The sequence below is a fragment of the Hordeum vulgare genome, chromosome 7H (assembly GCF_904849725.1).
Source record: "Hordeum vulgare subsp. vulgare chromosome 7H, MorexV3_pseudomolecules_assembly, whole genome shotgun sequence".
NCBI classification, from domain to species: Eukaryota; Viridiplantae; Streptophyta; class Magnoliopsida; order Poales; family Poaceae; genus Hordeum; species Hordeum vulgare.
Genome location: NC_058524.1, coordinates 465,269,279 through 465,285,903, shown reverse-complemented (window position 1 = coordinate 465,285,903; position 16,625 = coordinate 465,269,279). Strand labels below are relative to the sequence as shown.

General features: G+C 44.6%; 1 protein-coding gene, 1 long non-coding RNA gene and 1 pseudogene across 4 annotated transcripts; 1 reads left to right on the top strand and 2 right to left on the bottom strand.

Annotated features, from left to right (window-relative positions):
* The first annotated feature begins 654 nt into the window (after positions 1–654).
* On the top strand, positions 655–3,202 carry LOC123409100 (annotated as a pseudogene).
* A 3,363-nt stretch (positions 3,203–6,565) lies between these two features.
* LOC123407083 lies at positions 6,566–6,964 on the bottom strand. The gene is made up of 3 exons (XR_006612538.1): positions 6,887–6,964; positions 6,735–6,803; positions 6,566–6,658 (listed from the first exon to the last, which is right to left on the bottom strand). It is a non-coding gene; the product is annotated as an uncharacterized LOC123407083 (long non-coding RNA).
* A 1,558-nt stretch (positions 6,965–8,522) lies between these two features.
* Positions 8,523–11,511, bottom strand: LOC123411354 (sec-independent protein translocase protein TATB, chloroplastic-like). 3 transcript variants are annotated; one of them, XM_045104284.1, is made up of 7 exons: positions 11,300–11,511; positions 10,927–11,048; positions 10,531–10,590; positions 10,332–10,455; positions 9,625–9,750; positions 9,303–9,404; positions 8,523–8,970 (listed from the first exon to the last, which is right to left on the bottom strand). In XM_045104284.1, the coding sequence occupies exons 1-7, from the start codon at positions 11,487–11,489 to the stop codon at positions 8,837–8,839; spliced, it is 858 nt and encodes a 285-aa protein (XP_044960219.1). In that variant the 5' UTR covers positions 11,490–11,511; the 3' UTR covers positions 8,523–8,836. The 3 variants fall into 3 exon arrangements, with proteins under 3 accessions (XP_044960219.1, XP_044960221.1, XP_044960220.1); XM_045104285.1 differs by having other exon boundaries at positions 8,877–8,970; positions 9,243–9,404; XM_045104286.1 differs by lacking the exon at positions 9,625–9,750.
* Positions 11,512–16,625: the final 5,114 nt, after the last annotated feature.

The following is a 16,625-nucleotide window of genomic DNA, read 5'->3' as shown; positions in this document are numbered from 1 at the left end:
GACTATTCGTCTGTCCATTCTTCCTTCATCGGCATTATAATTGGGTAAGTATGTTTATAATGTTCATGTTATTATTGAAATATCAAATAAATTGCATCGTACGTGACAAATTGTTTAAATTATGAAGGATGGAAATCGACGTTGTGATTCCATGTTCTGTTGAGAAGTGGGTTAGTCTTGTTGATAAACTTTCAGCAAGTCAAAAATTTACGTTTTATGAAACGGATTTGCGAGGCATGTTACAAATGCCGTCCGTTAAGATGCGTGAATTTTTACTTCACTTTTTGGTCCAAGGCTACAATCGCCATAACAAAAAATTCCATGGTTCAAGAGTCAGCTGGTAGTAAAGGCCTTATTTCAATAGGGCATGATGATGTGTTATCTATTTTTGGATTGAAAAATCAAGGAGTTGATGTAGTTGGTTTTCTTAGAACAGAAGGACAAAAAAGTATGAAAAGAATACCAACTAATTTTGTGGACACAAAAAAGGGTAAGATCATGATTGATGATCTTATCAATAAAATTGTGAAGAATGAAAACACGGATGATGACTTTGTCCGGATGACGTTTCTAGTTTTGTTGGGAACAGTAATCGCACCAGTCTCCCATGAATATATTCCGAATGAATATTATGCCTTAGTTAAGGACAAAAGGATGATAAGTAAGTTCAACTGGAACGAGTTTACTTTGAAATTCTTTCTTTCGGAGATTGGAAAGGTTCTAGAGGATGGTCGTGTGAGGGAATGGCCACATGGAAACCTTGCCCTTTTGCAGGTATGTATTATTCGATTTATTACTCACGTATTGTTAGTCAAATATATATTATTTAAATTATTTGGTGTATTGCAGTATGCCTATTGGGAGAAAGTACAACCAATTATAGGTCCAAAATATGATCCGTTGTCACTTATGAGCCCCTTGATGAGGAACTGGACGGAACCTGTTGCGGAGAAAAGAGACAAATACGACTATATTATGGTCGTGGTGTTGGAATGGTAATCCATATTCTCTAAATTTATTTTTTAATGTTACATTTCCATGGTTTGACTTATTGTCTAAATTACATGTATAATTATCGGTCTCTAATTATTGTTTTTGTAGATTGATGACAATATTACATATGAGTATAGGGTGAAAAAATTGCTCAAGAACAAGCTGAAAAAAATAAAAAATCAAGTACTAAAAAATCTACTGTTAGTGAAAAGAAGAAAGAGAGCAACATATCAGAGGCTTCCGCGAGTAATGTTATGAACCGCATTTGGCATGAGCTGAAGGAAATACGCAAGGAAATGCGTCGCTTGCCAGAGTTATGCGCACGGGTAACGACGCAACACTATTTTACTATCGTGCATAATGTATTTCATTGACTTAAATAACTCTTGTTAATAAATATATTTTTAGAGGATGATTGAGAAAATGAACAAAACCGGTGTGTTCTATAGAACCGGTAACATGGAGGAAGAAGAAGAGAATCTATATGGTGACATTAATGAATCTACAAATGATGGTGCATTTGGTCATAAGGAGTTTGTTTATCAGTCTGATAAGGACAACTATCGCACGCCTTCTCAAGGTAAAATTAATAAGCAAAAGGACGATGACGAAGGTAAGGTACCTTATTATTGCACTCCAGAATATCTGAATAGTTTCAAGGATGATTGGAGTGATCCTATCGAAGTACGTGAGGTATCAGATAAGAAGGCGGTCACGTTTTTAGATACAAATGAAATTTCATCACACGAATCGGGTCATTATAATGGAGTAGATGAGAAAGTGGAAAAGGGGATTGGCAAACGTAAATGCATTGCATCAAGAGCCATAAAGTCTCCTTTTGTTGTTGTTAAACCCATCAAGCGTGCAAAACGTTCTGCCAAAGCGAGTAAGATTGTTATTAATCAATATTGTTTTCGTAGAACAAAGTTTATTGTAGAGTTACGCTTACTAATTTTAATTTGTGATTTGTAGAACTGTTTAATAAAGTAGATGGTAAGAAAAGTAGTGCTGACGTCGATGTGATAAAATCGAGTGTTATGTTTTTACGCGCATGTGAGCGCTCAAAGAAACATAAAGCTACACAAATTTTCAATGATGGTGTGACCGACGCTTTGATTGCAGAGAGAGCTTGTCAGATTCTTAACCGCCAATGGATAAGAGGTGATGTAAGTTATTTATATTTTTAACATTATATTTGACAACAAAGTGCACTCATTACATTTGTTATATTATTTTCAGGTTATGAATGCGTACTCACCTTTTTTGTTGGGGGAAGCTAAAGACGGACGTTACATAATACCTACTTGGAGGGTGATGTGGCTGCTTGAATATAGAAAGGATAAGAATTTAAATGGTAATGAGTATGAAAAAGTGTCAAATTCTAATGAACCCGTAAATAGGTGTATCAACGAGTATTTCAAAGCACCTAAGGTATGTTCTTGTGGTTGTAATGTATACAAATAATGCAGTAGTATTAAAAATATTGCATTGATCTAGTTAATATTTTCCTTTTTTCTTTATGCAGACTTATATGGCTCTCAACAAGGATAACACCCATTGGGTTACGGTCGTCATGCATAAGGAAAAGGAAGAGTTCCAGGTTCTAGACTCGTTGATGGGAAAAGAACTTGATAGTACAACTAGAAAACTCGTTGAGGACTTGGTAGGTTTTGATACATATTTGCATTGCGGAACCATCATGTGTTTACATTATTTATTGAAAGTTTCTTGTGTTTTATTGCTATTTTTAGAGAAGAGAAATTGGAGCAGATATTGCAGAAGCAAATGCAACCGGATCTGTGCATTATCCGGATGTATCCACATGGCCTATTAAAACCTACGACATGCCTCAACAAGAAGATGGGTGAGTATGTAGTTGAATATAACGTTGATGTATTATATGTGTGTGATGCATAATTATTTATTGTTAATTACATGCATCAGTAACTCATGTGGATTATTTGTTCTTCATTGCTTTCAAAATTGGAATGGCGATACATGGGATCGATCTTTTTCACAGGTACAAAACTAATATTAGTACTCTTTACTATGAACACTTATAGTGGACTAAAATAATTTGAGTGTTGGTTTGCAGAGATCAATTGATGATACGAGGGAGCTAATGATAGTGCAATTGATTTTTTCTTTGAAGAACACACTTGGGAAAATTAAAGACAAAGTTATTAGGATTGCAAGGAGAAAGAAATAGATGACATCAGAGAAGATTCATGCCTGTTTAAGTTTACTACGAGACTAGATGATTTTATCATATTTTGTGTTTAAAAATTTTATACATAATAGTAATTATATAGTTTTAGTAATATATAAATTTTACGTTGTTGTTGAAAATTCTATCAACTGTGTTATGTTGTTGGTGCATGCAGTCGGCGCGACGTCGAGCATACCGTCGGCGCAGCGTTTTTTTAAACGAACGGACTGGGGCCAACTGCGTCCGCGTTCGGCGGGACATGCAGTCGGCATGACGTATTTTGCACGAAAAAAACCGACGGGCACCTGCGTTCGCGTGGCGTCGGGACATGCAGTCGGCGGGCACGTGCGTTCGCGTGGCGTCGGGATATGCAGTCGGCGCGACGTTTTTAGTGCAGAAAACGACGGGATCAACGGCCCCGCGTGACGTCGACGCATGCAGTCCAAGCGACGTCTTTTTTGCACGAAAAAACCAACGGGCATCTGCGTTCTCGTGGCGTTGGGGGATGCAGTCGGCGCGACGTTTTTTTGCCCAGAAAACGACGGGAACAGCGGCCCCGCGTTGACGTCGGCGCATGCAGTCAGCGCGACGTTTTTGGCCCAGAAAACGACAGGGTCAACTTCTCCCGCGTGACGTCGGCGCATGCGGTCGACGCGACGGGGTTTCACCCAGAACACACAGCACCGTCATGGCGTCGGTACATGCATTTTGCATTTAAAAAATAGCACAATCGATGTCGGCTGAAGTGCTCGTAGTATTGTCTTATATAAAATGAACAACATATAACATGAGAAACATATACGTATTATCTTAAATAACAAGAAAAACATATACGTATTGTCTTATGTAACACAATATTATTGCAGATATAAAAATCTAAAGATTACAATAACACCGCTTCTGTCTTCAACCCCAATTACTGCATGAAATAAATTATAAGTTATAAGAAAATAATTACCGAAATGAAACAACATAAGTAAAATAACAAACAACATACGTACTCTGGATTTTGGTTGCAAGTGGCCTTGTTATGACCTGGAAGTCTGCATAGTGTACATAGACGTCTGCTTTTCTCATCAAATGCTTTTGGTCTTCCATTTTTTATCACCTCATGAGCATTCTTACCCTGACCTATAATATTCTGTTTAGGTGCCCCTTTTGGGACACCTTCATTGGATCACGAATAAGAATATGATTCTGCTTAGGCTGAAATTCATCATTACTCACAAAGCTTTGCTGACTGTGTTCTTCATTATTCAAGATGTCCTTATTCGCTATAATTTCTTTCATTGCTGCCAGCATCTTGTCGAATAAGAATGGGTTATGACATGCGATATGAGCAGCTTCTGCAGATACACTGCTCAACGTACTATATCTAGCTCTGGCCTCCTTACCCGTCCAACCCCATGAAAACAGATCGCTGGTGCGCTTCACGGGCAATCCAGATCTTGCTTTCTTCGTGAACCGTCGCAGGATACAACACTTAGGTATTGCAGGTAAGTTGAGTGCATTCAAAACATGAAGAATATGCTTGCAAGGAAGGCCTTTGCGAGTCATACTTCGACAACTGCACTTTATAGTTTCTGCAGAGTTACCTGGTGCGTAGTCCACATTAAACCTATGATCCCTGTTATTTTTCCAAGCAACCGCGAATCTGTGACTGTCTGCTCCTCTTAATCTATCAATTACCTCAAGCTGATGTACCTTTTTTAAATCTTCCTGCAAGATGTAAAAGTTTGCCTTCGTGAATGCTTTGGAAGCAAACACCTCAATGGTCTTACACTCAGTCACTGCTACTAGTAGAGTCTGTGAGGCCACGCAATCGTCATGCGATTCATTTACGCGCAGGCGCATGATGCAATTCTCATAGTGTACAATCATATCAACAATTCTCATACCGTAGTCCAGATGTAGGTGCAGGCATGAGTTCAGGCTCTCGCTCCTCTGATTACTACGCATACCAAGAAATAACCCACCAGACAAATATGATGCAGCCCAAAGCTTCTTCTTCCTGTACATCCTATGGAGCCATGTTTTTGTTTTCTCCGTCTGCCATTTCTGAACAAACGCGGCCCATCTCTCCTCGAAAACTGCATGTGTGGTGGCGTAGTACAAGAGTGACCTCAATTCCTTCAATGACTTGTGTTGGAGGTGTTTCTGCATGTTTTTTCAATATGCCATGAACATAGACGATGACACACGTCAGGAAGCACCTTCCTGATAGCCCTTATCATCGCTGCATCTCCATCAGTAATTACAGACTGGGCCTTCTTCTGGCAGTGAGCTTTCAAAAACGTCTCTAGCAGCCAAACATACGTACCTTCAGTCTCATCCGAAACAATGGCGCATGCAAAAACCGTAGTGCAACGGTGATTGTTGAGACCAACAAAAGGGATAAATGGCATCCCATACCTATTCATCTTGTACGTATTGTCGAACACGGTGACATCACCATAGTCAAGATAATCCCGACGTGATTGCGAATCACACCAGAACAGGTTGTTCAGCCTACCTTCAGCGTCAACGGTATGCTCAAAGAAGAAATCCGGATCCCTGTCCTTTCTAGCCAACATGATTCCTATAGCAGTGTCAGCATCACCTTGGACAAGCAGTTTCATCTTCTCCGTGTAGCACATATTATACAATTTCCTCCTTCCAAACCCTCTCTTAGCGTACGAACCGTACCTCCTGACAAAGTTATAAAAAATGATATGCTTTCTTATCCCAGCTCCTGCCATTGCTAAAATCTCTGCTTTCTGAAAATCTTTGATTACATTGTGAGACCGGAGGAAAGGGACTTCGTCCGGTTTTGCAAGAACATGGCTGTGATTATCGAAGAAATTGCTGACATATCAAAGTCCACTCTTTCTATCAAGCTTCACTTTTAAATGGGCTTCACAGAAACATCGACTCTCCGGTCTCAGTCTGCGGGTCCGGCCTTCCATGGTTAAAAATTTTGCCTGTCGTTTTCCTGCCCTGGAACAGAGATACCTCCTCATGCGTAAAACTTTTTGGGAACCTTTTCCAAATCTTTTCAAGTCCCTCCTGATACTGAATCCACGATCTTTGGCGTACTGGTTATAGAGCATGTATGCCTCTCCTTCTGACCTGAATGTCTTGGCCATGACTTCCCAATGTCTATCCAATGTCTCTTGCTGATATTCATCATAGCCGATGTCAAGGTCAAAATCAAGATCGCCAACATGCTCATCGTTTCCATTAGAACCATCAACACCCCCCTGCAAAATAAGACATATCACCATGTTCGTCAGTCTTTTGATATGTTTTCAGTTTTCATGAGTAATTTGAACATGTAATATAACTTACTTCGCTCGTATTTCCTTCATTAGATGCATTGCCATCATCCTCATCATTATCACCATCCTCATTATTGTTATCATCCTCATCATTGTCATCATGTAAGGTTCTCGTCTCAGCGTCACCATCGGTATTTCTCTATGAAGATTCAAAAGTGTAAGTGGTAATACAATTTGTATGTTAGTAATAATACAACAACATATTTAAAACATACCTGGGTTCCACTTTCAGCATAAGATTGATCATCGCTGTCATAATCGTCATTGTCATCATTAGCATGCACCTATTTAAATTCAATAGCAATTGTAAGTGTTAATGTAATAACTTATATTTTCATTATTTATAGTCAACGTACACAACACTTACATTACCACTATATGATTCATCCTGACTCATATAGTTGTGTCCGAGTGATTTATTTGCATTCAATGACGAAGATTCATCCTCACTACTAGAGTCATCGCCAGCATATCTGGTGTTGTCTTGATCTATTAATAAACCTTTCAATAGGTATTGTATCAATGTACAATGAAATCATGAAAAATTGTATGAATTAAATGAAAAAACTTATTGTCCGCCGTCGAAGGGTTGATCGACATCGTTCGACGTCGGTGCCACGTCGGTCACTGCAACCGCCGGCGTCGAAGCGGATGGAGAGGGTCACGTCGCCGGTGGAGACGTGTGCGGCGGCGTACCGGCGGCGGCGGAGACGAGACGGTGGGGTGTCCTGTCGGCGGTGGAGGCGACGTGTGCTGGACTCGCGACGTCGGCGGAGACGTGCAGGGGGTGGAGCCACGTCGGCGCCGGGGACGGCGGTGGAGACGTCGCGGCGACGGAGTCGCGGCGGCGGAGTCGGGCGTGATGAAGCTAGGTTTTTTTTTCAACCAAACCGCCGACGCGTGGGTGACGTGGCGTATGTACGACGGGCAGGCGTACGAGGCGACAGATACGGTACAGAACGTGCAATGACCATACTGCCTTTATACGTTTAGGGGGGGTCGTACCAAAGAAAAGCTCTTAACAACAAGTTCCGGGACTGCTCGCATCTGGGACACCTTGTCAGCGAGGTGAAGCATCTCTTGAGCTCGGGCAGAAGTTTCACTATTAGTAAAATACCCCATAGCCAGAACTGTGGTATGGTTAGGATCATGCCGTGAAGAAATTTTAGGACTTCTCCTTCGGGATTGTAATGTGGCTCTTACTTAATCAATACAGTCCCGTTTACCCCGCAAAAAAGAATACCATCTCTTCTGTGATCGCCACTGCAAAGACGCACTTCACCTAGTTTTCATGTGTCTCAAGACGACGCAGGTGTGGCTACTCCTCGGCCTCATCATCCCCACCTCCATCGACTGCATTTGCGATGCCCTCACTCCAGCCGGCCTTGACATCAACATCTAGCATTACCACCGCCCTCGCAATTTTGTGCAAAATTTGGGGCTCCCAGAGTGCCCGTGTTTTCCTCAATGAGTACCTCTCAGCTTCCGATGCTCTTAGGAATATCATCTCGGACTATACTTCCGATGTTCTTAGTACAGAGGTTGCCATGTCATGGCACCACCACCTCTCCTCCCATTGTGTAAACTAACGTAACAGTAGACAACATGGTCTGTGAGTAATGCATTCAGATGAGGATCCCCCTTGTGATTGTTAAGAAAACATTAGGAGCCAACTCGCTGCCATGGCAGAGAATATACCAGAACCATAGCAATCGACTCAGAAGTTGACCCAACCTTTACAAAATACCTCAACATAAGAGCAGGCACGCGACAATATTGTTAACCTATCTTTCAGGAAGAAAACCTGCCAATTTCTCATGAAATTATCATGCATTCTGAATTCCTGTAAAAATTGAGAGGCAACTATATGTTGTAATGCATTTTAGTTCCTTGTGTTCCAGCTATCCAGGAAAAACCATAGCCAGAAACAATCAAGAGTAGATGCACGCATTCAACAATCACCTGATAATTGAAAGAAATAAAGGAAAAAGATATCCCATCCCTTCAAAAATCTATCTGCTTACCTTTGCATAATCACAAATATGGTACAGACATGTAACAACAGCCGTGGCAAAAATAGGACATTGGAGGAGGACCAAGATATGCACAGCTCGGTTTCGCATCACCTACCTATCTCTCCATGCTACACACCACAACAGACCAAGCCGCTACTAACCGAAGCCTCGAATCACCCATCACTTGGCCAACCCAGCTTACCAAATGGAAACCAAAACTATTTCATTCTTTCTACAACCAATTGATGCCAAAGCTTCCACCTTGCTCTACTCCGCATACAACATACTTTCTGTTTTTAGTATTATGCCTCATCTCTCAGCTTTGCATTCTCAGTATTACCTGAGTTGGACTCCTCCGTCACGGCACCAGGACCATCATTCCCTCCTGATAATGTTGAGTCACTACTTTGAGAAGGTGTTGTTGCTGCTGCTGCTTCTGAAATATGATGTGGAGTAACCAGGTTAGTATGAAAAGAAAATGTACAGACCAATTATTATTATTTTGCAAGGTAATTATAGCCTAGCAAATACACACGTAAATGTTTCCCGAATTTGAATATTGTGATAAACCGACCCACAGATGTTTCTGGCTTTGAGAACAATTTACGATACCGAAACATCTAGCTAGTTCAATAAACTACAAAAGTTAAATCATAGACCTTGCTGTTCAGATGAGGGAGGTTGCTGTGCATTCCAAGCAGCAATTACCTAATAACATATTTTTTGAGTATTATGCCTCATCTCTCGGCTTTGCATTCTCAGTATTACCTGAGTTGGACTCCTCCGTCACGGCAACAGGACCATCACTACCTCCTCCTGATAATGCCAAGTCACTACTTTGAGAAGGTGTTATTGCTGCTGCTGCTGCTTCTGAAATATGATTTAGCGTAACCAGGTTAGTATGAAAAGAAAATGTACAGACCAATTATTATTTTACAAGGTAATTATAGTCTAGCAAATACACACTTAAAAGATTCCCTGAATTGGATATTGCGATAAAACCGACCCACATATGTTTCTGGCTTTGAGAACAATTTACGACACTGAAACATCCAACCAGTTCAATAAACTACAAAATTAAATCATAGACCTTGCTGTTCAGATGAGGCAGGTTGCTGTGCATTCCAAGCAGCAATTGCGGATGCAGCCAGCTGTTCTTCGGTTACTTTCATGAGTTCCTCGCTGGTGTAAGGCACGGTTGTTTCAGGCTTGACATCTAAAAGCAGAAGCAATAAAAGGCCGTGGCACAGCATCTTTAATTCAGTAGGCTGTAGCAAATCCATCTTTTAAGCTGAGTAATTGATTTGAGAAAAATATGGTACCATTTTCTGACAAACTTTAGAGCAACCAGCCTAGGTTAGAAAACTTTGAAAAGCATGGGCCTTAAGCTCGAATCATGGCAAAATGTATACTTGATAAAGAGCAAGGAGAATGCTATATACTCCCTCCACCAAAAAATAAGTGTCACTGTCAGCGACACTTATTTTGGGACGGAGGGAATACTTGATTAAAACATGAACGCCTGCAGGTTATGTGTTACTGGGTAATGAACAAAAGAAGAACTGACTAAAAAATTATTAATGACAGAAGAAGAACTGACTAAAAAAACGGCAATGAACACACATAACTTGGCATCAACAACTGCAAGGAACCACTGTATCAGAAACGCATATGGTGGAATTTGTGTTGCTTGACTGATATGCATTATTTTTAAACATATAGGTTCGGAGAAGAGTGCTTTAAACAAATTGGGCAGTATTTCATTGAAAGAACTTCAGAATGATTGAAATAACTGACCTGGGTCAACAGCAGGCTGTTGGCTATTATTCATAGATGGAGGAGGCCTATAACTCATGGATGGGGGATCCTCATCAAGTCCAATTTCTCGTTCAAGAGTGTTCTTGAAATCCCTTGATACATCCTAAGTGCAGAGAATTAGATTTCATTACATAAAGGAATCGTCAGTCATACCGCAGCAAGTAAATCTCAAACCAACCTGTAGCTCTCTGATAGTCGGTTGGAACGCACGCAAAGTCTTCCCCAAACTCCTGGCTGCCTGCAGACAAGTTAGCAAGTGTGAAATACTGGTCATATTTCCATTTTATTTCTGATTGGAGAACTATGATTCCACTGGCACTTTGCAAAAAGGAAAACTAATTCTAAGCACATTTCACTAACGGAGTTATGGCTACATAGTTTATCTTGAATAAAGCTAAAAGTACAGAACATCATCAAATCCTCTGTATAACACATAATATGGTCATCTGATCAGGGCAGTGCATCCTGGGGGTTAAGATATTGTATGCACTCAAAAGTTGATGCTGTTGCTGACAATTCTGTGAACAACTAGTACAATAAAATGAAGGCAAGCTCTAGGCTGAGCAAGGTTTACCTCTGCTAGACCCTTGGGGCCAAAAACCAGCAAGGCGACCACTCCAATGACCAGAGCTTCAGGAGCTCCAACGCCAAACAAAGAGGCGTGGATACCGTTCCTACGCCTTCTTCTTTTGACCACTGCATTTAATTACAAAGCAAGATCAGGGACGCACCTAACCGAACCTCGAGATCGATCTTGCGCGCAGAGGAAGAAAACCAACTGAACCGATTCAAGCCCCGGACAGATACAGAGCAAACATGTCAACAGTTAACTGAATGGAGAGACAACATGATTCGGACTTGATTGCTCGCAGCATACGAAATGTTCCTCGGAGCGGAACCCCTTGAACAAACCCACCCAAGAAGCAAGCAAGCAAAGGGGTACTGACCGAAGCAAGAAGAAATCATCCGAACCCCCGAGCCGGTCCAGTGGAGGGGAGGAGGGCGATGAAGGCTGCGAGAGACGAACGCGGGAGCCGCCGGGGGCAGCCGGTCGGCGTGGCGGCCCGGCTGCCGGAGAGGTGCCGGGAGGCTGGCATAGCGCACCTGGTAAGAGCAGAGGAAGAGGCTGCTCGACATCGGGGGCACGGGGGCAGAGTTTGAGATAGGGTTGGAGGTGCAGCCACATGATTATTTAGCCTCCGCGGCCTTCCGGGCGCGTGTCCGTCCGTTTGGGCATCGGACGGCTGGGAATTTTGTTTGCTCTTCAACTGAAAAATGAAAGACCACAGTGTGTTTTGAACTAGCCTTGCGAGTTTGCAGGGAGGTTTGGGACAGGGAAACCCTCTTCCTTGTGTACGGCGTCTGACTGCCCTTTTTTTTCATGTGAAGGAGAATAAAGATATATGTTTACATAGATGCTTCATCTACAACAAATCTTTTCTTTACGGATGATTCTTTCATCCTATGAGTGCTAAGGCCAACTTCACCGCGCGACCCCAAATTGACGTCCGTTTTGCCCGGATTCTGTCTGTTTGGGTAGGAAGATGGGGTCGTGTCCGGTCCTGTCCTGGGATGCGTTGGTCGTGCGCCCAGCGTGCGGCCGCATCATTTTGCCCCATCCTGTCCGCTAGGGCCTAAAATGCCCATATTTTCGTATCAAAACAAGTTTGCACATCAACCCAATCGAAATTGTCTCTAAATAAAATAGTTTTACAACCAAATCAAAATTATCTTTAAATAAAATAGTTTTACATCTATTGGTTGCCAATATGTTCCCACATGTGCTCAACCAAGTCATTTTCAAGATTCAAATGAGTGTGCCAATCACACATCTCACAATGGAAGTGGACAAATTGTTGAAACGTGACCGGTTCTTGGTGCAGGGGCTCAACATTTTCACCTTGAAAATCAAATCATTGGTCTAAGATACTGTCATCACGCTCGTCCTCGACGATCATATTGTGCATGATCACACAAGCAACCATTACCTCCCAAAGCTTCCTTTCATCCCATGACAGTGCATGGTTTCGAACGATACCCCATCGGGATTGAAGCACACCAAAAGCACAGTCCACATCCTTTCTAGCACTCTGTTGCATTTGGGTAAATTTCTTTCTCTTCTCATCTTGGGGATCCGAGATTGTCTTCACAAAAGTTGACCACTGAGGATATATACCATCAGCTAGATAGTATCCCTTGTTGTACTGGTGGCCGTTGATCTCAAAGTTGACACGGGGAGTGGCCTTCTGCAAGCCTTGCGAACACTGGAGAACGCTGCAGCACGTTGATATCATTGTGAGAACCTGCCATGCCGAAGAAAGAATGCCATATCCAAAGATCCTGCGAAGCCACTGCTTCTAATATGACAATGCACGCTTTGACATGGCCCTTGTCCTGGCCCTGTCAAGCAAATGGACAGTTCTTCCACTCCCAGTGCATACAATCTATGTTGCCAAGCATGTTTGGAAAGCCTCTAGCTGCGTTGGTCGCCAACAATCTCTCTGTATCAGCGGCAGATGGCTGCCTCAAGTACTCAGGGCCAAACACCTCGATCATAGCCTGGCAGAACTTGTACATTGACATCATACATGTTGTCTCACTCATACGCACATACTCATCCACCAGATCGCGTGGAATTCCATATGCAAGCATGCGGATGGCCACGGTGCATTTCTGGTAAGAGGAGAATCCTAGCTTGCAAGGGCATCCGTCTTGCACTGGAAGTATGGGTCATGAGCAACCACTCCCTCTTGGATACGATCGAACACATGCCTTGTCATACGAAAACGGTGACGAAATTTATCCGGCTTGAAGAGCGGTGTGTTCGCAAAGTAATCGGCATAGAGCAGGGCATGGCCTCTCTCCCTGTTGCGGTCCAGGTTCGGAGCACGGCCAGGGACTGACCCCCTGTACCGAGGAAGCTGTTGTTGAATGTGGTCGTGAACCATCACTACAGCCACCACAATATCTTCATCATCGGACGACGAATCGTCCGATGAATAGATGAAGTGGTGGAAGAAAAACTCATCACCACTGTCCATACCTTTGCGGGCAAATTGTCGAACACCTTGCGCTCGTGGTGCCAAAGAGGTCGCGATGGTCACCTCGATGCAGGGGTGGTTGGTGGCCGGCTACTGGCCGCTCTGGAGCGCTAGTAGGAAGCTGCCGTGGTCGTCATGGTACGTCGCCTGCGGCCGTATCCACCCTGCCGTCGGCTACGACGACGACGACGGCGATGGCCAAACCTCCTTCGATCGACGCCCAAACTACGGCGAAAGCGCGGGCGTGGTGGCGACCATGGTGAGACGGGGTTTGCTATGGCCGGGCAGGGGATGAGGTGGCTGGAGAATAGCGGCGGCACCGTCGGCGGGGCGGGGCGGAAGAGGTGGTGGAGGCGTTGGAATCTTTGAGAGTGCTTGTGTCCCCCGACACGTGGGCCACGGGCGGACAAGGGCATGCGGTGAGCGCGTCTGCGCCATGTCCGTTTCCCCTAAACTAGCCGTAAGTTTGGGTCGGGGATGGGTCGAAAACGGACGAAATCCGAACATTTGTCCGTTTGGGTCCGCGCGTTGGGTCGCGATATTCGTCCGTTCTATCCCAAACGGACGCGCGCGGACAAGATGGTGTCGCGCGGTGGAGTTGGCCTAACTCCGTGAAAGTGCTGAAGCCATGAAAACTGTTTTGGATTTTTATTGTGCAGCCTCAGGACAAATGGTGAGCGTTGATAAATCAAGTATATTTTTTAACTCAAATACGGGAGTGGACTGGGAAACAAATTTGTATTGTTCTCAATATCTTGACTAAGAGCATCTCTAGTAGAGCCCTCAAACCCTCAAACACTTAAAAATAACCGCATTTTTACAGTTTTCATTGGAAAATGGCGTAGACTAGAACCCTTAAACCCTTAAACCCGTAAAAAAAATTAGAGGTCCAACCCTCAAACCCCTTCCCAGCCTGTAGAAGTGAGGTTTGGGGGAAAACTCCCCCCAACCCGCACTCCACTTCACACATCGTGCAGGAGGGAAAAACTGCCCCGCCTCCCCAGCTCCTCCCGCGTCCTCGCCGCCATGGAGGCCCCGCCCGCCGCCGCGCCCCCGCCCGCCGCCGCGCCAGCCGCCCCACCCGCCGCGCCCGCCCCCACGCCCGCCCCGCCCGCCCCCGCGTCCACCCCGACCGCCGTCGCGCCCGCCCCGGCCCCGGCCCCGTCCTGCAGCCGACCATGGCCGACGTGGTGGCGGCAACTCACGTCGGGTCCAAGAGGCAGCGGGCGGGCCTCGCACCGCTTCCTCCCGCCCCGGCCGCCGCCGCGCCCGCCCCGGCCACCGTCAAGAAGGGCCGGCCGAAGGTGTCCTCCCGTGGGCCGCGAGGGGCTTCCTCCAAGGCCGCCGGCGCGTCCCCGAAAGCGGAAGAAGGTCATGGCGCGGAAGAAGCCCGCAGCCCCGACCGCCGCCGTCGCCGAACCTCCTCCCGCCGCGCACGAGGTGTTCGAGGAAATGGCAACCCCATCCTCGTTCATGGACCTCCTTCAAGACGCGGAGGTGGACCTCGGGGCTCCGCCTCTAGAACCCTTTGGTGAGGAGGTTGAGAAAGATGAGGAGGATGAAGGGGATGACGAAGAGGAGGTGGCCGAGATAGGGGAGGAGGCATTCACCGCCGCTTCCCGCCCACACGCGCGGTCGACAAACTACACCGAAGCGGAAGATATCCTCTTGGTTCGTGCTTGGGCATCTGTGGGGATGGATGCAACCACCGGCACCGATCAAACCGGTAAAAGGTATTGGCACAGGATCGAGGACAACTATTGTAAGATCAAGCCGAAGAATAGTGGGTTCATCTCTCGCAGTTACCGGTCGCTTCAAGGACGGTGGGATTTGATGAAGCCCGCTTGTGCTCGTTGGAGTGCGGCCATGGGCCAAGTGAGGGATGCACCACCTAGTGGAACCGTGGAGAGTGACTATGTGAGTACATATATCTTCACTATTTTGATTATGTGTGTGTACTATGTGTGTTCTTATGTGATTATGTGTGGTTGATAGGAGACAATTGCCGGCATGAGGTGCAAGGAGATGGCCGCTTCCAAGGGCAAGCCATTCCCATTTAAGCATGCTTGGGCAATTCTTCAAACCTTTGACAAGTGGAAGTTGAGGGATCAAGAGACCGCACCCAAGAAGTCGGCAATGCTTAGGATGGATGATAGTGAAGATGAGGAGAAGGAGAGGAACTTGGGCAAGCCCGAGGGAACCAAGAAGGGCAAGCAAAGGGTGAAGATGGAAGGAGAGGCATAAAGCCTAAGGGAGAAGATGGAGCAAATGATGAAGGCAAGAGAGGAATTGACAAGGAAGACATTGGAGACGAAGATTCTTATCACCGAGAAGAAGAAAGAGGTCAAGCTTGCACAAGTTGAAGCAAAACGTGAAGAAGCAAAGCGCAAGTCCGACTTGGAGGAGAGGATGATCAAGGTGAAAGAGTCAAAGGTATGGAAAGAACTCATGGTGGAAGAGAAGGAGCACATGATGATGTCCAAGAAGGACATGGATCAAGAACAATTGCAATGGTGGAAGGACTACAAGGAGGACGTCGCAGAGAGGAAGAGGATATTCCGTGGTGCGTCCTCTACTCTTCGAGGTGACACTCCGATGAGTGGTGTGGAAGACTCCACCATCGGCGACAATGGAGATGCTTGATGGACGTGGAAGTGGTGTAGGAAATGGCGCCAAGTGCAACTTTTTGGTGATGGTGCCGATGAGAGGGGGGAGATGATGATTGTGTGATGTAAAAACTATTAAACCATGCATCAATGATCTTTATTTCCATGTTTGTTTGAAGGTTTATTATGTTTTTCTAGTGAAAATTTTGCAATGCCAAATGACAGTTTTAAGGGTTGGGGTTGGGGCAAAGACTAGAACCCTCAAACCCAACCCTTATAACGGAATATTCCGTTATAAGGGTTGGGTTTGAGGGTTCTAGTCTTTGCCCCTGTTTTTCAACCCTTAAAAGTGTCAAAAATGACCAATTCTCAACCCTTAAAACTCGTTTTAGATTTAAGGGTTTGAGGGTTCTACTAGAGATGCTCTAAGGCTTTCAATAATAAATATTGGGATTCTGCGCAAATGTGGGTATGGACAAGACTGAGTGCTTTCGGTTTATTATTGATTGTGTTATCATGAAAAATAGTGGATGGAAAAAATTATTATCTAATGGAGAGAGAATATTTCCTCGAGTCTGTTGTACAAACTATTCATGCATGCGATGTTTGTCTTTAAAATTCCTAAA